Below are 21007 nucleotides of genomic sequence, written 5' to 3' on the forward strand. Positions count from 1 at the left end.
ATTCACCACTGAGTCACGGCTCTCCACCTACGAGGAAAATAAATAAGACGCGAGGCTGGAGGGCAGGAGCCTGCGGAGGGACCAGGGAGAAGCTGCTGAGCCCCCTCCCCGGGGTAGGTGTGACCCCAGAGCGGGCATGGAGCAGGGAAGAGGGACATTTTTATGCTTTTCAGAGAAAAAACTGTGAGCCTGTGACTTTAATCGGAGCTGACTTTAGGGTTTGGCTTCATCCTGTGTTACCATTGACTGGATATGGATTTATACGGATGGATGGATGGATGTAGGACAAGAGCAAATGTACTTAGGTTGTGCTAGGAGAGGTTTAGATTGGATATTTGGGATAATTTCTTCACTGAAAGGATGGACAAGCTCTGGAACAGGCTGCCCAGGGAAGCGGCAGAGCCGCCGCCCCTGGAAGTGCTGAAAACCCTGCGGATGTGGTGCCAAGGGACACGGTTGGTGGTGGACCCGGCAGGGCTGGGTTAATGTTTGGACTCGATGATCTTCGAGGGCTTTTCCAGCCTTAATTATGCCGTGATTCTATGACTCAGCTGAATGCTTTGAACTGCGAAAAAGCCCAGGAACTTAAGGCTTTCTTTCCAAAATATTCCATTTAAAGGCAAAGATATCCTGCTTAAAAGCAAACCTCCTTTCTTAAATACTCCATTTACCGGGGAAACGGAATATCCCGTTTGGAAGTTCCCTAAATATTCCGTTTGACAGGAAAAGGGTCGCGGCAGAAGGGCGGGGGTGCGGGAGCGGGGCGGGGCGGGCGGCGCGGCTGCGCCCAGCGCACCTGGGCAGGTGAGGGGAGGGCCGGGCAGGTGAGGCGGGGCAGGTGAGGGCCGGGCCGGGCCGGGCGCTGCGTGAGCGCGGCCGCCGCTGCCCGAGCGCCGCTGCCCCACGCGCGGCCCCGCGGGGCGGCCCCGAGCCCCCGCGGGACGGACCCGCCCCAGCCCCACGGACGGACGGACGGACGGACAGACGGACAGACGGGGTGAGCCGTGCGGGGCGCGGGGATCGGACGGCCCCGGAGCCGCCGGGCGCGGCCCCGTCCGGTGCGGGGCTCGGGGTGGAGCGGGTCCGGTGCGGGGCTCGGGGCGGTGCGGGGCCGGTGCAGAGCGGGGCTCGGGGCTCCGGCGGGGCTCCGTGCGGGGCTCCGGGGGCTGCAGTGGCCGGCCCCGGGAAGGGCGGCGGTGCGGGGCGCCGTTCGGAGGGCAGAGCCCGATGGAGCGCTCCTTGCCACCGGCTCCGCGGGCAGCGCCGGGCTCGCCCCGGGCTACGCCTTCCCGGGCCGTGTAAAGCGAGGCCTAAAGTTAGGGCAAGGCTGGTGTGTTCCCCCCAATCCTTCACCCCCTCGCCCGCTGCAGTCTTCAGATCGCGGCTGTTGCACCCCAAATCCCCACGCTCTGTGTAACAGCTCCTGCCCCTTCCAGTTTCAGGGGCTGCCTGAGGTGACCCGACTGGGGTGTGCAAAGTGGGAATTCAGAGTTGATCGTGTTCAGGGGTGGTGGGAGGCAGGAGATGGACAGAGCTCTGAAATGTGGGAGCCCCGCGTTCCCGGTGTAGGGAGGTGATTCAGCGTTGGATGGGAATTCAGCCCGTTTCTCTGTGAGAATGTTTGCCTTTGAAAAAATGAATACAGGTCCATGAAATCCAGGATAATATAGTCAAACAAAGGCAACGAGCAAGGAGAGGGGTCTGTGGGTTCACAGCAGTGAACCCCGAGAAGACTCTTCCATCTTCAGAGGCTTTAGTGGATGAGGTGGAGCAGGAACTCTGAGTATATTTGGATCTGCAGGCGGGGAGCAAAAGCATCTGTGCAGCAAGGCTGAGCTGGGCTTCAGGATGTTTTCCTGGTGCTCCGTGTGCTGTTGGACTGTCTGGCACCTCACCAGAGTCCACCACAGCTGACCGGGGCCCTGTCCCTGGCCCTGGTCACTCCTCTGCAGCCCTCCCTGCAGGCTGCTCCTTCCTGACTTTGAGTGGTTCTTGTTGGGCTGAATGTCTCCAAGGAGAAATACTAATAATTAGGGTACAGGCAGTAATTACATCACTGAGCAGAGAGCCATTAGCAGCACAGGGATGTGCTAATTATCCCTACACAGCACCCGAATGAGTGGGAATAAAGGGAGCTGGACAGTCCCGGGTCTGTGCACTGCTGAGGAGCCTCGAGAGAGGCACAGACATTCCCCGGGTGTCTGGCATCAGTGGAACCCGCCGGATCGAAGTTGAAGGTTGTGAGTGGCTGACTCACCGTCTGAGCCCAGCAATGGGATTCAAGTTGATTTGCTCTCAGTTATTGTGTCAACAAGTCATTGGTGATAAAAGGTCATAAAGCATTGTGGTGCGGAGCGCTGGCAGAGCTGTCTGCGGCGGGGACAATCCCAGCCAGCTCCCACCCTGTCACCCGACCCCTCTGCTGTGAGAGGCACAAATCCCTCCTGGGCCGGGATTTGAATTTACCGTGTCTTACCGTGTGTGCACAGCACAGGTTATTAGCAGGGACTGCTTGGAAGGGTAAGTGTAAAAGAGATGGTGGAAAGCAGCCCCGCTAAGGATTCTTCAAAACGACACTTCTTTTTTCCTTTTCAAGAAGTGTCACTGCCTTATTTTGGTCTCAATTCCAAGTCCAGGGTTAACCTGGATTTTGTGCCTTTGCGAGCACTCTTCTGGAGGTTTAATTCTGACAGCATTTTCAACATGGAGAACCACCACAGCAGAGTTTCAGGAACACTAAAATAATTTTGATTATTGCTTCCTGATCCTTTGCAGCTCCTGGGAAACAGTCTGGTAATGTGCCCACACATTTTCAAACTATTATTTAAAAATGGTTTGTAGTTGAAGCTGAACATTTTCTTTGTGGAAAAGATAAACAGATAAACTGAGTTGTGTTTGGATTAATTTTGTGTGAGCGCTTGCCTCTGAATGGGATCTGCAGGTATTTGAACAAATAAAACCTGTTCCTAGACTAGTTCTTGGATAGGATTTTTTTTTAATCTTCTCCATCTCTGCTACCAGACACATTTTGCAACTCCTCCAGCAATATTCAGGGCTTATGGCAAAGGTGTACTTGTCATATAACTGCTTTATTAATGGAAATATTTGTAATTTCTCACCTCTGTTTCAGGATTTACAAAGGAATATGGGACATAAACCTTCTGAGCACACGTGTAGTGCAGAAATCCCCTCCCAAAATCTAAAGATACTGAATGTTGCCTCTTCTTAGAGAGGGACACACGTTAATTTTGTTTGTTTGGCTTTGTTCTACAGAAGGAAAATCTTGTTGGCTGGCTGCAATTGTATGAGCAGCACAGGGCTACTTAACAAAAACATTAAGTAAACAGCAGTCGATTTTTAGCAGCAGTGCAGGCAGACCTGCAGTTCATGTCCTTCTGGATAAACATCCTGGTTATTACAGGTCACTGCTGTTTGCCAATGATTATGCTGCGTTCAGGGCATTCATGGAAAAGTCATAAAATGGTTTTCAGAGTCAGAGTCTGGTAAAGCAGCCCCTGTGCCTCAGCCTGGCCCTGCTCCTCGGCTGGGTACAGCCTCCCAGCCAGGCGAGCCTTTCTCCTCCTGGGTGCATCTGACAGGCCTGAAGGAGCAGAGATGGATCAGCCCCTTCTCCCAGGTGTATGTGGAGGTCTGAAGGAGCAGAGATGGATCAGCCCCTTCTCCCAGGTGTATGTGGAGGCTTTGGAAACTCTGCTGCCTGCTCTTGCTGTGACTTGCTCGTGGCTTTATCTCCTGCTCGGGCTTTGCAGCCCAGGTCTGCCCAGGGCTCGTGCTCCGTGTGCTGGCTGAGCTCTCGGAGGCTGAGTCTGAGCTGCTGTGCTTGTATCAGTCCTGGGCTGTGCTTAGGAAGGTGTGAGCCTGCTCCCGGCAGAGGAAGCTGCACCTGAGCTGGAGCTTTCAGGGTGCAGTACCATAAGAACAACAGCAGTTACACAGCACGGGGCCCTTTCTGGTTAAATGAATTCAGTTTCCCTGAAGCCAGTGAGGCTCAGGTGAGCTCTAGCAGTGGCTCTGCTGTCGCCCCTGCAGACCATGGCCCTCCACCCGCGGCGGGTGCGCCTGAAGCCGTGGCTGGTGGCCCAGGTGGACAGCGGGATGTACCCCGGGCTGATCTGGCTGAACCGCGAGGCGAAGCGCTTCCAGATCCCCTGGAAACACGCGACTCGGCACAGCCCCCAGCACGAGGAGGAGAACACCATCTTCAAGGTGAGAGAGGGGGAGCTCGGCCATCCCACGGCTCTGGAACAGACACAAAGGGCTGGATTGTTGGCCCGGGAGCTGGGCAGGCATCTTGGGAGCTGTTAGCAGGCACATTTTATTTATCTGACCTCAGAAAAGCCACTTTGTGCACCTGGATGCCAAGCCTGGCACTGCCTGGGATGGTGTTGAGTTCTTTAACCCTTTCCCACCACCAAAGGCCAGATGCTGTGTGATCCATGGTCTCGGGAAGATGACTGCTGTTGGCTTCATCTGCTCAGGCTGGGATGTGGTCACTGGCTTGTTCTTGGCAGCAAACCATGAAATGCTGTTACATAAGTCTTAAGAGGTCCACCGCAAGCTCATCACAAGCACTCATCGCTGCTGTCCCTAATATTCTTATCCCAAGGGATTCGCTGTAACTCCCTGCACTCCTTTGAGGAATTTCTGACCTTTGTCTTGGAGGCATCTTGGACCAATAATCAGATTTTGGGGTGAGAGAGGGAGAGGCCAGCCAGATGTCTGTGGCTGTCCTTCCACTCCATTTTAACCGAGTCCATTCCTCCTGCACAGGCTCCCTGTCAAAAATTACTTCTGGTGTTGAATCTGAGACCCACAAAAGCTCTAACCCAGAATTGTGAATGTTTTTTTGGAATTTGGATTTCCATCTTTTTCTCTCCACCTTCTTTTAATAGAAAAACTATTAAAGTAGGAATTTCCTTCTTTGTTATCAGAAGAGTTCTAATTAAGACTTCTGCACGAGAAGGATTTTACGGTGGATTTGTTTGGAAGTTTGGTTTCTGATAAAAGCTGCTCTGTGGGGAGGGCTGGACTGAGCTGGCTGTACTTTGTCCCCAGGCCTGGGCCGTGGAAACGGGAAAGTACCAGGAAGGAGTGGATGAGCCAGACCCTGCAAAGTGGAAAGCCCAGCTCCGATGTGCACTTAACAAGAGCCGGGAGTTTAATTTGATGTACGATGGCACCAAGGAGGTGCCCATGAACCCCATCAAAATTTATGAAGTGTGCGACATCCCGCAGTCCCAGGGATCAATCATTAATCCAGGTGAGGGCCGGGCTGGCTCCCGGCTGGCTCCTGGGCAGGCGTTGGTCCAAGGGAGCTCCTTCCCTCTCTGCATTAACTCTCCAGCTGCCCTTGTGCAGCAGAAGCAGCTGCCAGGTGAAGCCTGTATTTAAACTAAAAGGATTTTGAACCATCCTTTAGTCCTAAAATTAAAAAAGCCACACACAGTTGTATGTTTTCCTGCTAAACGATCTAATATTGGCAATACTGTGTCTTACTTCATCAATACTTTAACCTTCGCTTTCTAGAATTATATATTAAACTGAAATTAGAATGTTGTATGGATCAGATTTATCCTTTTTTACTGACATTTGAAAAATACACAAATTAATATCCAACGTGAAGAAGATATTTTTCCAGTGTTTCATGCTGATCATCCACCCACAAGAATGTGCTTGTTTGCAGGTTCCACTGGCTCAGCTCCGTGGGATGAAAAGGATAATGATCTTGATGATGAAGAGGAGGAAGAACTGAATCAATCTCAGCATGTCCCAATACAAGAGACATTTCCATTTCTTAATATCAATGGTTGGTGGCACAGACTAATGTATTAGTGAAGGTATTTGTTAGTAAATTGCTGAATGCTTGAAATACAATCTGGATTTATTGAGGAGTTGTTGCCTTTTTGTAGATTCTCCAATGGCTCCAGCCAGTGCAGAAAACTGCAGCTCTGAAACTGTGTGGCCAAAGAATGAACCCCTGGATATGGAAATGCCCCCAACGGCGCTGCAGCACGACTTCTTCAGCAGCCCCGAGCTCTGGATCAGCTCCCTGCCAAGTACGTGCATGGGCTTGTAACAGTGCTTCTGTTTTGTACTTGAAAACCCCACAGAAAATGGTATTTTGCCATTTTTCCTGTGGCTGTTTGTGAGTGAGTGAGGAGAACGTGTGTACTTTAAATAGAATTGTGTGTGGTATAAACATCCCCACAAGGGCAGCAGGGCTGGCGTGGTGTCCCTGCTGCTGGTGCTCCAGGAAAAGCCATGCTGATGGTTTCTCTCTCAGTGACAGACCTAGAAATCAAGTTTGAATATCGAGGAAAGGAGACCGGACCCACAACGACCGTGAGCAACCCTCAGGGCTGCAGACTTTTCTACGGAGAGCTGGGTCCCATGCCAGACCAGGAGGAGCTCTTTGGGCCCATCAGTTTGGAGCAGGTCAAGTTTCCAGGGACAGAGCAGATCACCAATGAAAGGCAGAAGGTGTTCACGAGTCGGCTGCTGGACGTTATGGACAGGGGACTGATCCTGGAGGTCAGCGGCCACGCCATCTACGCCGTGCGGCTCTGCCAGTGCAAGGTGTACTGGTCTGGGCCCTGTGCCCCCTCCTCCACCACCCCAAACCTGATCGAGAGGCAGAAGAAGGTCAAGCTCTTCTGTCTGGAAACGTTCCTAAGCGGTAGGTAACTTCTGCTTCTGGAAAGCGGCTTTGGACACTGGTCATGGCGCTGTTGGAAAGGGCGGTCTGCACTGGACTCTGCCTGGATGCAGCAGGTGTGGACAGCAGGTTGGGGACACTGCTCCCCTGACTTGGAGCAGGAGTGCAGCAGGAGAAGGGCGCTGTAGACTCCTTTAATGCTCTGAGACACATCAGAGGGCCTTGCTTTTAAAGAAAGCACTTCACGTGCAAGGAGTGAGCTGTAAGTGTGTGAGAGGTGGCAGAGGACAGTGTGTAGGTAAGACCGGGGGTGATGCAATGAGGTGGGATGTCGTGGGTGTTCCCAGCCTAAAGAGCACAACCCTGCAGCACCCTGCTTCTCTTCCTAGAGCTGATTGCCCATCAGAAGGGACAAATTGAGAAACAGCCACCGTACGAGATCTACTTCTGCTTTGGAGAGGAGTGGCCTGATGGAAAACCCAGGGAGAGGAAGCTGATCGTGGTGCAGGTAGGGCACTGGGGCTCTGGGGCGACACGTGCCAGCCTTGTTTGGTTTGGGATCAATTCCCATGGATACTGAGACCTGTTCTTTTCTGTTGTGGCTTCTGACACCAGGAAAACTGCAGTAAGACTGGTGGTTTGGGAGAGCAAATAGAAATGTGACATGTGCTGAATAGAATTGGTTTGTGAGTGCGTTTTAGGGTATTGTGGAAAGCATCTCTGCGTCCAGGACAGGGGCTCTGCGGAGTAGCAGGGATATTCCACATGCCGTCAGGCTGACAATGGGGACTTCTCCAACAGGTCATCCCCGTTGTGGCGCGGATGATCTACGAGATGTTCTCCGGGGACTTCACGCGCTCCTTTGACAGCGGCAGCGTGCGGCTGCAGATCTCCACGCCCGACATCAAGGACAACATCGTGGCACACCTGAAGCAGCTGTACCGGCTGCTGCAGAACCACCAGGAGGGCTGGCCCATGCAGGCCCCGGCCCTGCACATGGCACAGCCGCTCCCAGCGCAGTGACCGGGCACCCACCGGGGCTTCTGGCCTTGTACATATACAGAAGTGTTCCTTAACCTGTGCCTTGCCTGAATCTGAATAAACCAAATCTGTACATCTCGTCATCTTCTACAATTTCAGCAGTTTGTGGTGCTTTTGTTTTGGAAGTGGTGCAAAATGGAGGGAACATTTTTTACTCCTTCACCATTCTCAGCTATTTGCTTAAACAACCCCTCTGTATAAATCAGATTTCAATTCTGTAATATTTTTTAATCTGCCATAATACAATGTATATAAACACTTGATCATTAGAGGGAAATAATCTCTGCTCTATTAAAGTTGCCTTGACAATATCACCTTGTCTCCTTTTTTTCTCTTTAATGGGGCTGTAGTAGCAACCTCAAAGGCTGATGCTCCTTACAGTGTGGGGTTTTTTTATAGGGATGCATATAGGCAGGCATTGTAAATGCATATATAACAGAATGGGGTTGGAAGGGACCTCTGGAGCTTCTCTAGTCTCCTCTGGGCACTGATCATTCAGATCTGTACAACCCTGAGCACTCAGTGATGGTACAGAGCTGCCAGTGGCTCCCAGCACGGCTCAGCGCTGTTCCTGCATTGCCTGGTTTGTGCCCAGACTGTGAGCTCTGCTCCTGTGCCCTGTTCCTGTGCCCAGGCTGTGAGCTCTGCTCCTGCGCCTGGGCTGTGATCTCTGGGAGCTCTGCTCCTGTGCCCTGCTTTGAGCCCGGGCTGTGAGCTCTGCTCTTGTGAACTGTTCCTGTACCCAGGCTGTGAGCTCCGTAAACTCTGCTCCCGTGCCCTGTCCCTGTGCCCAGGCCCGCCCAGGCCCGGCTCCGAGCCCTTCTCCCCGGTTCCGGCCCTTCTCCCCGGCTCCGGGCCCTTCTCCCCGGTTCCGGCCCTTCCCTGGGCCGTGCCGAGGCTGCCCCGCCCAGCAGCCGGCGGGGCCGGGGCCGCGCTCGGGCCCGCCCCGGAACCGCGCGGGCCCCGCTGATGGCGGCGGGCCCGGTTCCGCTGCCGGGGCCGGTGCCGGTGCCGGGGCCGGTTCCGGGGCTGGTGCCGCTGCCGGTGCCGCTGCTGGTGGCGGCGGCCCGCGAGGCGCAGGGCCCCGGGCGGCGGCGGCAGCGGCTGCCCGCGGCGCGGGCGCTGCAGGCGGCCGGGGAGGTGCTGGCGGTGGCGGCGGGGCTGAAGCCGGCGCTGCTGTGGGAGTGCGGGCCGGCGGGCGCGGCCGAGCTGCGGCGGTACCTGCAGCGGCTGCGGGCGGCGGGGCTGCTGGCGGCGCGGCTGCACGTTCTGGCGCTGGGCGGCTCGGCGCTGGTGCTGCGGCCGGGCCCGGCGCTGGCCCGGCTGCTCCGCGCCCGCCCCGCGCCGCTGCTGGACGTGTCGGCGGCGCGGGGCCGCCCGGCGCTGCTCGGCCCCGCCGAGGCCCGCGCCCTCCGCCGCCGCCTCGCCGCCCTCCTGGGCCGCCTGCGCCACGCCGAGGCCGCGGCCGCCGAGCCCGTGACCGCCAGCGAGGCGGCCGCCGGCGAGTGGAGCCCGTGCGCCGTGGCCGGGGTGCTGCTGGGCTACCCCGCCGTGTACAGCCTGGCCGAGGGCGCCGAGAACTGCCTGGCGCTGACCCCGCTGCGGGTGTTCACGGCCCAGGCCGCCTGCCCCCGCATCAAGGATGGGCTCCGGGTGCGCATCTGCTCCTTCAGCGTCCCGGAGAGCCTCTGCGCCAAGCTCCGCGACCTGCTGGACGCCTGGTGCAGCGAGCTGCGGGAGGCCTTCGCTGCCCAGAGCGATTTTGTAGATCTCTGCATTTCCAGCGAGGTCGTGTCTCTTCCAGCGGTTGCCTTGTAAAACGCGAGCATCCTCAGACTTTTTAGCCTTCCTCACTGCATCAGGGACCGAGGCAGAAGATCCAGCTCCATGTGTGTGTTGTTGCCTGCATCTCTCATGGTCCTTGAGCGCTGAAGGCTGAATTGTGACTGTCACCGCAGGCTGGTGGCAAAACCAAATACATTTTCTTTTAAAGAACAACGAGTGTGCTCCCAGATACTCTGCTGTCTCGGTCCTGCCTGCCTGCACGTTGCACCCTGCAAAGTCAGAGTGTATTTATTTGCAGTGGGCATCTGAAGATTAATAAACGATTTGAACACTCCAGTGCTTTGAATTAGTGAAGTTTATTGTCGGCTCCATGTGTATTTACTATGTGTACAGTGGGATAGAACAGGGCCCGCTGGGTGTGAAGTGGGAGAATTGCTCGGGGCACGTGAGGGGACTGTGCTGAAGAGCCCCCTGAGCTGGGCTCCTCTGTCAGTAAGAGATGGCTTGGGATTGAGTACCTCCCATTCAGGGAGGCAATAAATGCAGGAGGAGAACCTGGGGATATAAACCCCAGGCAGGCTGGATGCCAAGGGCACAGGATGCCCAGGACGCCCTCTCGCCCTGTGCAGGTCACAGCAGCACAGGGCTCTGTCCCTCGGTACCTCGGGGACTGTCAGGGCAGCCTTGGGCAGGAGCAGAGTAACCAGGGCAGCCTTGGGCAGGAGCAGAGTAACCAGGGCCGCCAAGGGAAGGGGTGATGTCCCCACGTTCACGGGAGCTGTCTGGAGTGAGACCAGCTCGGGATACAAACCCAATGTGCATATACAAAACAGCAGAAGGTGAGGTGAGCTCAGGCTGCTTTTGGTGAAGCAGAGGTCAGTTCCTGCAGTGAAGTTAGTCATCAAGGAGCTCCTTCACAGCCCGTAACTCGCCAGGAAGGCGGCGATGGCCACTGCTGCCACTGCCAGCAGGAGAGGGATGCAGGCACCGCGCCGCCTCTGCCAGGAGAAGCTTGTGTTAGCAGGAGTGCGCTGGGGCTGCCACTTCCATCCCAGCCCAGCAAACGTGCCCTTGGCGGCACAAAGAGGGTCTGTCCCGGAGCTCCCACCTGCGCCTGGCTGCCGTGGCAGCGGTTGAGCTCGTCGCGGCACTGGCGCAGCCGCGTCAGGCAGGACTGGTACTCCTGGCTCAGCGCCTCCAGCTCCGAGCGCAGCTCCGAGCACTGCGGGCACAGCCAGGGGCTCTCGGCAGGAGCGCTGCCCGGGGCTCTGCGGGCACCGGGGGCGGCTGGGCAGCTGCAGCCGCTGCAGCGCTGTGCCCGGGCACTGCCCGGCTCTGCCCGAGCGCCCTCGGGTACCTGCGGGACAGAGCGCAGCTCAGCGTTACCGCAGCGTGCTGCTGGGGCACTGCCCGCCTGCCGCCGCCCCACAGTGCCCGCCTGCTGCCACCCCACAGTGCCCGCCTGCCGCCGCCCCACAGTGCCCGCTGCTGCCGCCGCCCCACAGTGCCCGCCTGCCGCCGCCCCACAGTGCCCGCTGCTGCCGCCGCCCCACAGTGCCCGCCTGCTGCCACCCCACAGTGCCCGCTGCTGCCGCCCCACAGTGCCCGCTGCTGCCACCCCACAGTGCCCGCCTGCCGCTGCCCCACACTACCCGCCTGCCGCCGCCCCACAGTGCCCGCTGCTGCCACCGGCCACAGCACAAGCCCTTTTCCTGTCGGCTCTCAGCTCTGCTACACCACGTTATGTTGTTCTAGGTCCTTTTTAAGAAATCCCTGCTGGCTGAACACTGCTGTACGAATTGGTTGGCAGAAGGCTGGTTTGGTGGCAAAGTGTGTGTCCAAGGCTGTAAAGCTTTGGTTGGTTGGGATTTTTTGCAGCCCAGTTGTACAGGGATTGCTTCTGTTAGCAGACCCTTCCTGTTATTTTTATTGTTGCTATTATTGCAAGCATTTTCTTTTCCTCCTCTCCTTCCTTTTTGCTCAGGGGCTTGGTTCTTAAAATGTGGCTTTGGCTTTTCCCTGTGGGGCTGCTGAGGCTCTCCTGTCTGTGAGAGCAGGAGGGGTTTGGATGGGGAGAGCTCTGCTCCTGCAGCCAAGGCTGCTGCAGCCCTGCCCTCGTGTGTAGGTGCCTCAGCAGGGCATTAGGCAGGAGTGGTATCAGGATAAAATTTAGGGCAGGTAATCCTTGCAGACACCAAGCCTGGGTTACCTGCAGGAGCTTTGGAGTGTGGTGCTTCTGCTGAGTGACTTCCTCACCTCGTTCTCCTTTGCTGGGAGCTGGAATGTCCTTTTCTGCATCTCATCCTTCAGACTTTCTGTTCCCTCCTCCTCCTCCTCCTCCTCCTCCTCCTCGGGGTGCTCTGACAGAGCACTTTGTTTTTCCTTGGCAGGAATGAGAGATGGGGTCTGTGTGGTGAAAACCTGGTCTAGAAAACAGTCAGGCTTCTGATGAGAAACAGCTCCAGGCTCTGGGCTGGCTTCAGCTCTTGTTTCCTCAGCACAGCTTAAGGACAATATCTGTGTGCTATGCACAAAGCAAAAGACGCAGGAGATGAGTTTGTTATCACAGGCCTGTCTCTGCTGTAGCTATAAGTTCTCAGGAGCAATATTTATAAGCAGTTGCCAGAAATGGAGGGGAGGGAGAGTTAAAACGCCTTTTTTATTGCTTTCTTTTTGTCAAGTACAGCTGTAATTGCAATTATAAACTGGAAGGTGTTTTGTTTGGAAAAAATATGGCATAGCCACTGAAGTAGAATTTGCAGTAAAATCCATTTATTTTGCCATCATAATTATGTTTATGCTTTAATGTTAGCTAGCAGAACAACTCATTCTGTGCAGCTTTGAAATAACCTTTTATTCTAGAGCGCTGTAGACTTTTCCTAGAGTCAGGGCTAGTGTTCCTGTGTCCGGGGAGTGCTACCTGGGGGTTACAAAGTTTGCTGACCTTTCCTTTGCACCGTCACCTCCTGGCTCTTCTGTTGGTTGTTCTGGTTGTGGATCAAGTCTGGGAACACAAAAAGGAACATTATTGTTTATAGCAATTCAGGAGGTCTCTAACTTTGTACCTTTCTGTGTTACTTACTCTGCAAATGGCTGATTGTTGCCTCCAGTGTTACTTTCTGCTCTTGTTCTTTTTGCAATTTATCTGAAATGAGGACAGAAGATCAAGGTTGGTGTAAATCTCTGCGTATCTTTATACAAGACTGGTACTTTTCCACATGTGTAGAGTGGAGCAGATGTTGTTGGCTGCCCTGGACTTCCTTCTCTTTCTTCTCTTTCAGGGATGTGATTTTTATCTGTTTATTGCCCTTTCTTTTTTGGCAGCTTTTTCTCTCGTGCCTTGTGTTCAAGTCATTCATGGTTTATTTTAAAGCTGTTCATGCAAGGCCAGTTATGAGATTAGAATTGCAACCCGCTTTCTCTTCCTTAATTATGTTTTAAAATAGCCACGTGTGAGTTTCAAATAACGAGTGTGAGTTTCCTGCCTCTGTCTGAGCTCTCAGCTCCTCTGTACTGCCCTGGCCACCCAGCGCCCGGGGCTGCAGTGCTGGCTTTGGGTGTGCCAAGGGTGAAAAGTCCTGCTTTGAGCTGAGGACACATCTTAGCTTGTTATTTCTTTTCTGGCGTCCCATTTCATCCTTTCCTCTGGGAAAGCCACTTCTGTAACTCTTTAATCTAGTCAGGAGCAGCTTTCGGGGGGCTTTGGCAGTCAGAGCTCCGGTGGCACGCCGCGGCGCGCACTGGGAGCGAGCCCTGCGTGCCCGCTGCTCGGAGTACCATGGCCCTTCCCCGGTCCGTGCCGCGGGCACGGCGTGCGGTGCCAGCCCCGGTGCCAGCCCCGGTGCCAGCCCGTACCTTGGATGTGGCGGATGTGGCCGGCCTGGCGGTCGTTGTCCCCATGTAGGACGCCAGCTCGCTGCAGCAGCTCCGCGCGCTCGTCCCGCAGCGCCCGCAGCTCCCGCCGCAGCCGCTCGCTCTGCGCGTCCGCTCGCTGGCCAGGATGGACGGATGGACGGACAGACAGACAGACAGACAGACAGACAGCGGTGTGGCTTGGGAGCTCACCACAGCTCACCTCGTCCTGCCCACACCACCTTCCGCTGGCCCAGGCTGCTGCCAGCCCTGTGCAGCCTGGCCTGGGCGCTGCCGGGCACCCGGGGCAGCCCAGCAGCAGCAGAATGCAGCGGGAGCTGCTCCTGCAGGGAGCTGCGTACCTGGAGCTCGCTCTGCAAGGCCTGGAAGCTGTTGGTGAGCTCGCTGTGCGCCGTGCTCACGCTGCTCAGCTCGGCTTGGAGTGCGGCGTTGTGCTCCTTCCAGAGGGCCAGGTCCTCTCGCGCCTCTGCCAGGCTTCTCTGGAGAGCAGAGCAGGGACAGGACAGCTGTGACCCAAGGGTGGCTGTGACCCAGGGGTGGCTGTGACCCAGGGGTGGCTGTGACCCAGGGGCGGCTGTGACCCAGGGGGGGCTGTGACCCAGGGGGGGCTGTGACCCAGGGGAAGCTGTGACCCAGGGGTGGCTGTGACCCAGGGGCGGCTGTGACCCAGGGGTGGCTGTGACCCACGGGTGGCTGTGACCCAGGGGTGGCTGTGACCCAGGGGTGGCTGTGACCCAGGGGTGGCTGTGACCCACGGGTGGCTGTGACCCAGGGGTGGCTGTGACCCAGGGGCAGCTGTGACCCAAGGGTGGCTGTGACCAGGGGTGGCTGTGACCCAGGGGTGGCTGTGACCCAGGAGCAGCTGTGACCCAGGGGTGGCTGTGACCCAGGGGAAGCTGTGACCCAGGGGAAGCTGTGACCCAGGGGTGGCTGTGACCCAGGGCCCAGGGATGCTGCCAGCCTGCCCTGGGCACCAGCTGGGCTGTGCTGGGCAGCGCTGGCTCCCCGAGCAGAGGCACAAAAACCCGTGTGGGGCTGATGCCATCTGATGGACAGAGCCGACAAGGGCAGCTCCCTCTGGAACACGTTCCTGGGGTAGTGCTCCCTTGTTTTTCTGCAAACACCAGTTATCCTGCGGGTCAAAGCAATTTGCTGCCTCTTGGGGAAAGCCTATTTTTGTATAAGTGAGCACCTCCAGAAAAACCCAGCCCTGGAGACCTCGTGCCCTGGTACCTGTTGGTGTGAGCAGGGCAGGGAACGGCCCAGAGCGATGGAGGGGGGGAAGGGGTTGCAATTCAAGCTGACAAACCCAAGTACATTTCCCCAGCTGTGAGCTGTCCGTAACTTGATGTGCAGCTCGTGCAGTGAGCACAGGTTGCATTAAAGCTGCTTTGGGCTTTGCTGAGTAGCTAAAACTTCGTATTTTTCAAATCTTTGCTGCTAATGGCCAGCCTGTCATCGCCTTTCCCTGACATGTGTGTTTTCTTTGTCACAGTTGGACTGCGTTAAAGCCAAGGCAGGTGTGAGACATATTGCTCACCTGAGAGTTCTCCAGCTGCTGCTCTGTTAGGCATTTGTCCTCCATAATCTTCTGAAGAGCCTCTTTTGCCTTCTGCTCATAGGCCTCCTTCTGGTCCTCCATCTCTATCAGGATCTTCTTCACACACTCCTTGGAGTAACTCTTTAAAGAAAGAAGAGCTTGAAGTGCTTATCTGTCAGATTCCCACCTTGCTAAACCTGAGCCTTAGCAAACCCAGAGCGTGTAAATGCTCCTGTAATGTGCTGGGGAGCATTGCTTCAGCAAAGAGTTAAAGGCCTTTTTGGATCGGTATCTAATCAGATTGATGTAGAAACTGAGACCCGGCCCAGTTACAAGGCTTGGTTTTTGTTTTCCTGCCTTTCCTCACCCTGTTTGTCCGTGAATCAGACATTACCTGGGTGCAGGCCTGCAGCTGATTTTCCAGCACCCGCAGTTTACACCTCAGCTTGTCCTCGTTCAGCTGGCCCTGGGGAAAAGCAATTGAAGTGAGATGTGAAATCATGAACTGCACAATGTGCCCCCAGTGTTTGTTGGGCTGTGTTTGGATTCATTTTCTCCCTTCATCTGTAATCAGATCAAAGTCTCTTCAGTGCTGAGAGCTCAAGTAAACCTTCCCAACCTCAGGATAAATGGGACATGGGGGAAGTGAAACTTTTATGGGTTGAAAACCTGTCCTGAGGCAGTTTCTCTGGTTTCTGAGTGCAGGTGCTGGCAGTGACATGTCAAGTTAGGAGCGAGGGGATTTTGGGCTGCTCTGGCTGGCTTTGGCAGAATGCTGCCTGTCCCCAGGGGTGCCCCTGTCCTCTGCCTGTGCTCCCTCCCTGCCTCCAGCCCAGCTGCTGGAACCGTCTTGTCTCGCTGTTTTCCTCAGAAAATAGGCTGGGTCTGTGTTGCAAGATCTGCAGTTGGGCAGGGGGATCAAGGGCACTGGTGATGATTCATTTTCCTCGTTGTCATCATCTCCTCTCGGTGTTAGTCAGGCTGCCAGGCTTTGTGGAAGCAGGCTGCATGCAAATTCAGATAACATTTCCAGCAAAGGGTTCACGTAGGCTGTTTCCCACCAGCAATACTGAGAACACCAATATCCTCTCTGCCCACTGCTGTTTGAAGTCACGACTCTGAAAAGAGACTCCTTGATGTTACAGGAGCAGCTGACAGACCCAAGCAAAACCAGACTCCCTGTCATCTCAGCACTGCTTAGATTTGCACAGAAGCACCCCAAAGACTAAATCTTCCCCGCTCAGTTGTTGGTGCAAAGAGCTAAAGTAGGTGGAATTTTGAAAAGCAGTTTTAGATGTGCAATGTTCTGCCTGGTTTTGCTCAGTTCCCCTCCTCTGTTGTCTGCAGAGGTTCCAGCTGTGCACAGATGTGGCTGTGCCATGTAGGAGGCAATCAGGCCCTTCCCGTGCTCTGGAGCAGAAATCCTGGAAGGGTTTGGGTTGGAGATGCTCACTGAGCATCCTCCTTCATCTGGCAGCATTTCTCCGTCAGCCAAGCCAGTCTTACAGCTGGTGGGGATTGAGGCACAGACCCGGGGCGTCTCTCTGACCTCGGGGTGAAATTGTGGGGGGGGAAGGCACCAAAAGCTTCGTCCCTGCAGTCTGACACCCCGTGCTCCTGCAGGTCGTTCCCTTGCCCCATCGAGCCACAACCACAGCGAGCAGCACCTCAAAAACAGCTCCATCCCAGGAGTTACTGCCGCACCATTCACAGGTACCCAACAGCTCCATCCCAGGAGTTACTGCCACATCATTCACAGGTACTCAACAGCTCGTCTTTGAACCCAGCCCCTCAGAAAGGCTGAAAAAGCTGCTACAACAAACACTTGGCATCTCACCTGAGGCTGGGAAGGGGCAGCCAGCCCTCACTTTCCACGGCACAGCCTTAGGGGAAAGGCTCCATCCATCCATCCATCCCTCCCTCCCTTTGGCAGCACCCCTGGAGCCCCCCAGCCCCACCTGCCTCGAGGAATCCCCTCCGGCAGCAGCATCTGCCTGGGGGCTCCAGCACCGGGGGGTGGATGGGCTGAGCAAAAGCTGAGTTTTAGGCTGAGAAAAGCTGAGTTTTAGGCTGAGCAAAAGTTGACTTTTAGGCTGAGCAAAAGCTGATTTTTAGGTGAGCAAAAGCTGAGTTTTAGGCTGAGCAAAAGCTGATTTTTAGGCTGAGCAAAAGTTGATTTTAGGCTGAGCAAAAGCTGAGTTTTAGGTGAGTAAAAACTGAGTTTTAGGCTGAGCAAAAGCTGATTTTTAGGCTGAGGAAGAGCAGTGTTCTCTCCTGCAGCAGGGCCAGGAGCAGCAAGGAGCACCCACCTGTTGTCATCTGAGGTTTGGTGGCCACTTCCTGTGCGTGTGGCTGAGTGTTTTTTCCTGCTCACATTATATTGAAGGAGCGAGGAAGGCGGAAGTTTCTGACCACAGGATGTCTAAGACAAGTTTTTGTACCCCCTCACCCAATCACTCGCTTCTCTGCCCCAACAGAACTTTCAAACCACTTTTTTTTTAGCGCCACAGCAGCATGAATTGTTTAAGGATCCTATAAGAAAGCCTCATCTATTATATAAAACGTATAATTTCCATTTTGCATGCTGCTGGAAGACAAAAGGGCCTTTCCTGCGGGGTTTGCCCGAGCAGGGAGGGGGCAGCGAGGCAGGGCAGGGGCTGCTCTGCAGCTCTCTGGTACCTGCCAGGATTTCTCGGACGCCTGCAGCAGGGTGGACAGGAGCTCCTGTAAAATCACCATCTTCTGCTTGAGCAGCAGCTCGCGGTGCAGGGCCTCCTGCGGGACGGGCAGCAGGTCAGTGGGGCAGGTCAGTGGGGCAGGGCTGGGGCACAGCCCGGAGCCGGGGCTGGCCCTGCCCGGGGCTCCAGCTCTTCCAGCTCTGTTGGCTCTTTGGGCCATCAAAATCGGGCTTTTAACACCCCTTCGTTTAGCAATGTTAATAATAATTTAAAAAGTATTATTCTTGGTGAAAAGCAGCTGTCCCAGGGGGGCTGAGCACTGTTTGGTACCTACCTTCAGGTAGTTGGAGAGCTGTACCATTTCCTGGAAGGGAAAGAGCAGATGTTTAAAAATAGTATGTTTCAGTTTATAAACATGTCATGAACTTGCTACAAAAAGCTAAATATTTATAAATAAAAGTGAATTAACAGCCTGGGTGGAGAAGGAGACCTGCTGGGGTCCATTGGGTTAGTGTTTCCAGGGAAGTGGAAATATTTCCACAGCAGTTGAACTTTCAGGAGTTCAGGCTGGTCATTACCTGTGCTTTGCTTACCTTATTTAAAACTGCTATTCCCCAGCTGAAATGAAAAGCAGAGTGTGTTACTGGGGTCTCTGGGAGGGTCTCCAGCCTGGGCAGCCCCTCCCCAGCTGAGCTGTGAGTGTCTGTGCCCCAAACCCTTCTGGGGGAGCACTTTGGGCATGGGGAGCTCCTGGGTGGGGCAGGAGCTGCTTACTCTGTCTGCTGGCTCGAGTCTGTCACTCCTGAGCTGGGGCTTGGCAGGGTCTGCGTCCCTGTGGGAGCAAAGAGAGGGTGTGACTGGTCCCCCTGAGGGGCCCTGGATGGTTTTCCATCTCTGGAGGGTGTCCACCTCTGCTCCCATTGCTCCCAGTTTAAATAAAAAAGAAATGGTTATTAAATAGTGTCCAGTGACAGCTCAATGGCCACAAGAGGCAAAGAGATGCCCTGCTCTGGTGGGCAGAGAAGCAAAGGGAGTTATTCTGCAGGGAAATCACTCCCCTGGCTGACCCTGGGGCAGAGCAGCTGCTCAGCACCACTGGTGCTCACTCTGCACTGGTTTATCCTTCCCCAGGAAAAATATTCCTGATTCCCGCAGTCTGCAGGGAGAAGCCGGGCTGGGGCGGGGGGATGCTGGTGGGGACCCCAGGCAGCTCCAGGGAGATGTGAGGGGGAGGGAAGGTGGGGATGGGAAATCCGAGGGTCCCTCACCTACCTTGGGTGTGCAGAGAGCGCCCCGGTGCCCGGGGGGGGCTGAGGCTCGGCGGGGACCGGGACCGGGCCCGGGCCGGGGGGAAGGTGGGGCAGCTCCTCGGGGGCTGGAACGAGAGGGCGGCTGGGGTCAGGGCTGAGCCTGCCGGCACCAGGAGCACCAGGAGATGCCAGGAGCTGTGGCACTCCCCAGGGATCTGCTGCTCGGGCTGCAGCAGCTCCAGAGCCCCGGGGCAGGAATTACCGGGGCAGGAGTTACCGGGGCAGGAGTTACCGGGGCAGGAGTTACCGGGGCAGGAGTTATCGGGGCAGGAGTTACCGGGGCAGGAGTTACCGGTGCGGGAGTTACCGGGGCAGGCTGGGCTCCGAGCACTGCCCCGGACAGCAGTTTTACCTGCAGCGGGATGCTCGCTCTGGGCTCCACGTGTGATGACGGCTCCGGAGGGCTCGGTGCCCCGGGCGGGTGTCCCGGCAGGGTCCCCCCGGGCCCGGCCAGGTTCCTCCTCCTGAGGAACTCTCTCTGGCGGGGGCTGCTGGCCGGGGGTCGCGGGGCCCGGGCAGATGTGGCCCCGTCCCTGCGCCGCAGCCGCTCCCGCTCCTGCTGCCGCCGCTCGCTCCTCTCCTCGTAGCTCTCGCCCGGGCGCGGCCGTGCCCTCCTGGGCATGGTGGCCTTGTCCCCTCGGGACCTCTGCCCTGCGGAACCCAAAACACGGGGGCTGAGTGGAAATGAGCCGTTTCTAGGGTTTGTGGGTGTGGGGTGGTGGGCAAGTGCTTCTGGAGTGCCACTTACATCTGGGATGCTTCCATGCTGTTTAGTTTGTATTAAAATGTGCTCTGGCTTTCTTTTTGCTGTCCTGGTGGTAGCTGTGGGGTGCTCAAAGCTCATTCCTGGGGCTATCTTTTACTGTAGGGACCTCCTTTGAAGATGAGCTGCATTTTTCGGGTGGTGCCTGGGTGGGGAAGGTGCCCACAAGTCCCAGTCTGGACACGGCTCCAAAAGCTGAGCGTTTTTCAACTCATTTTGCTCCAGTTTTGAAAAGGCCCAGTTGTGTGTTCTGCTCAGTCTCCACTCATCCATCTCTTCACTCATCCATCTCTTCAGTCATCCATCAGGAAAAGCTCAGCCCTCTCCCACCTGTGCTGCCTCTGCCTTGCCCTACCTGTCCCAGGGCTGTAAAAGCCTCACTTCACCAAAAATGCACTGAAAAGCAGGATAAAGCTTAAAGAAACACAGTCCATTACTCACCCTGGGCTGAGCAAACCCTGGAGGCTTTCTTGACAAGCTAATGTTCTATTTCCTCCTTTTCTTACCCCAAATTACCCTCTCTAATTAAACATGTCCTCTGTCTTTGCTTTCCAAGCTCTTACACTTCTTGCTTCAAGGGAAACCAGGAAAAAGCCCCTCTGCTTGTTGCTGGTTCCTGCTCCAGCTCCCCGGTGCAAGTTGTGAGGCTGAAAGCGGGGTGAAAAGGAGGGAGAAGGCGGCGGGTGCTGCCCGTGGCCCCGGCAGCCCCTGGGTGCTGCAGCCCTTACCTGAGCCCGGGTCCCGTCCTGCCCCTGGGGTGCCGCGCCGAGCCGGGCGCTGCCGGGCAGGAGCTCACCCGGCTGCCCTCCTCATGCCAGCCCGAGCATCGTGTGCCCTCACCCTCCGCTTCTCTCTCTGCAACAGGAAACGCTGCAGCTGCGGCTGCGGCCGGGCCCCGGTTCCTGGCTGTGCTGCAGCCCGGCTCGGCGGGCTCAGCCTTATCTCGGCACCCCCGGTGCCCAGCCCGGTGCCCAGCCCGGTGCCCAGCCCGGTGCCCTGCTGGAAGCACAGCCAGCAGTTACCTCCTGGGGCATCTCCCCGTGCTGCTCCGGGCCACAGAGCTTGAGTTGGAGCTGCTTGTGGCACTCGGGGATGGAGTTTCCCTGAGCGGCTTTGGGGCAGAGGAATCCAGACTTAGGGAAGTACAGTAATGCTATTATTGTAAGGCTTCTTGCAGATTGGAAAGAGGAAAAAAAAGCGTGTTTTGGCAGCTGAGGAGAGGTCAGGAATGGCAGAAATTCATTAAGTCTGTAGAGAAGTGAAGGCTTCGTTAATGCAAATCGGGAGGAGGTCGGTTTAGCCAGCTGGGCACTGATAAGGGCACCGTGCCCTGATAAGGGC

General features: G+C 56.0%; 3 protein-coding genes across 7 annotated transcripts; 2 read left to right on the plus strand and 1 right to left on the minus strand.

The window, feature by feature from the left end:
- Positions 1-10: 10 nt before the first annotated feature.
- Positions 11-8028, plus strand: IRF6 (interferon regulatory factor 6). Of its 2 annotated transcripts, none has more exons than XM_072918785.1 (8): positions 11-113; positions 4051-4227; positions 5077-5281; positions 5705-5827; positions 5931-6077; positions 6305-6697; positions 7066-7184; positions 7478-8028. In XM_072918785.1, the coding sequence occupies exons 2-8, from the start codon at positions 4054-4056 to the stop codon at positions 7697-7699; spliced, it is 1383 nt and encodes a 460-aa protein (XP_072774886.1). In that variant the 5' UTR covers positions 11-113; positions 4051-4053; the 3' UTR covers positions 7700-8028. The 2 variants fall into 2 exon arrangements, with proteins under 2 accessions (XP_072774886.1, XP_030117315.1); XM_030261455.4 differs by lacking the exon at positions 11-113 and adding an exon at positions 832-997.
- Positions 8029-8668: 640 nt separating this feature from the next.
- Positions 8669-9838, plus strand: C26H1orf74 (chromosome 26 C1orf74 homolog). Its single transcript, XM_012570985.5, has one exon. It carries the CDS (start codon positions 8687-8689, stop codon positions 9533-9535), a length of 849 nt encoding a protein of 282 aa, XP_012426439.5. The 5' UTR covers positions 8669-8686; the 3' UTR covers positions 9536-9838.
- Position 9839: 1 nt separating this feature from the next.
- Positions 9840-20962, minus strand: TRAF3IP3 (TRAF3 interacting protein 3). 4 transcript variants are annotated; one of them, XM_032753082.3, is made up of 17 exons: positions 20689-20962; positions 20395-20521; positions 19256-19554; positions 18866-18968; positions 18368-18425; positions 18187-18211; positions 17928-17957; positions 17595-17690; positions 15310-15381; positions 14916-15056; positions 13717-13854; positions 13358-13493; positions 12585-12647; positions 12447-12506; positions 11759-11928; positions 10611-10859; positions 9840-10500 (listed from the first exon to the last, which is right to left on the minus strand). In XM_032753082.3, exons 3-17 carry the CDS (start codon positions 19523-19525, stop codon positions 10417-10419), a joined length of 1695 nt encoding a protein of 564 aa, XP_032608973.3. In that variant the 5' UTR covers positions 19526-19554; positions 20395-20521; positions 20689-20962; the 3' UTR covers positions 9840-10416. The 4 variants fall into 4 exon arrangements, with proteins under 4 accessions (XP_032608973.3, XP_072774884.1, XP_032608971.3 ...); XM_072918783.1 differs by lacking the exons at positions 20395-20521; positions 20689-20962 and adding an exon at positions 19652-20230; XM_032753080.3 differs by lacking the exons at positions 20395-20521; positions 20689-20962 and adding an exon at positions 19652-20230 and having other exon boundaries at positions 19256-19577.
- Between the last annotated feature and the right edge of the window lie 45 nt (positions 20963-21007).

The sequence above is a fragment of the Taeniopygia guttata genome, chromosome 26, assembly GCF_048771995.1.
Source record: "Taeniopygia guttata chromosome 26, bTaeGut7.mat, whole genome shotgun sequence".
In the NCBI taxonomy this organism is placed as follows: Eukaryota; Metazoa; Chordata; class Aves; order Passeriformes; family Estrildidae; genus Taeniopygia; species Taeniopygia guttata.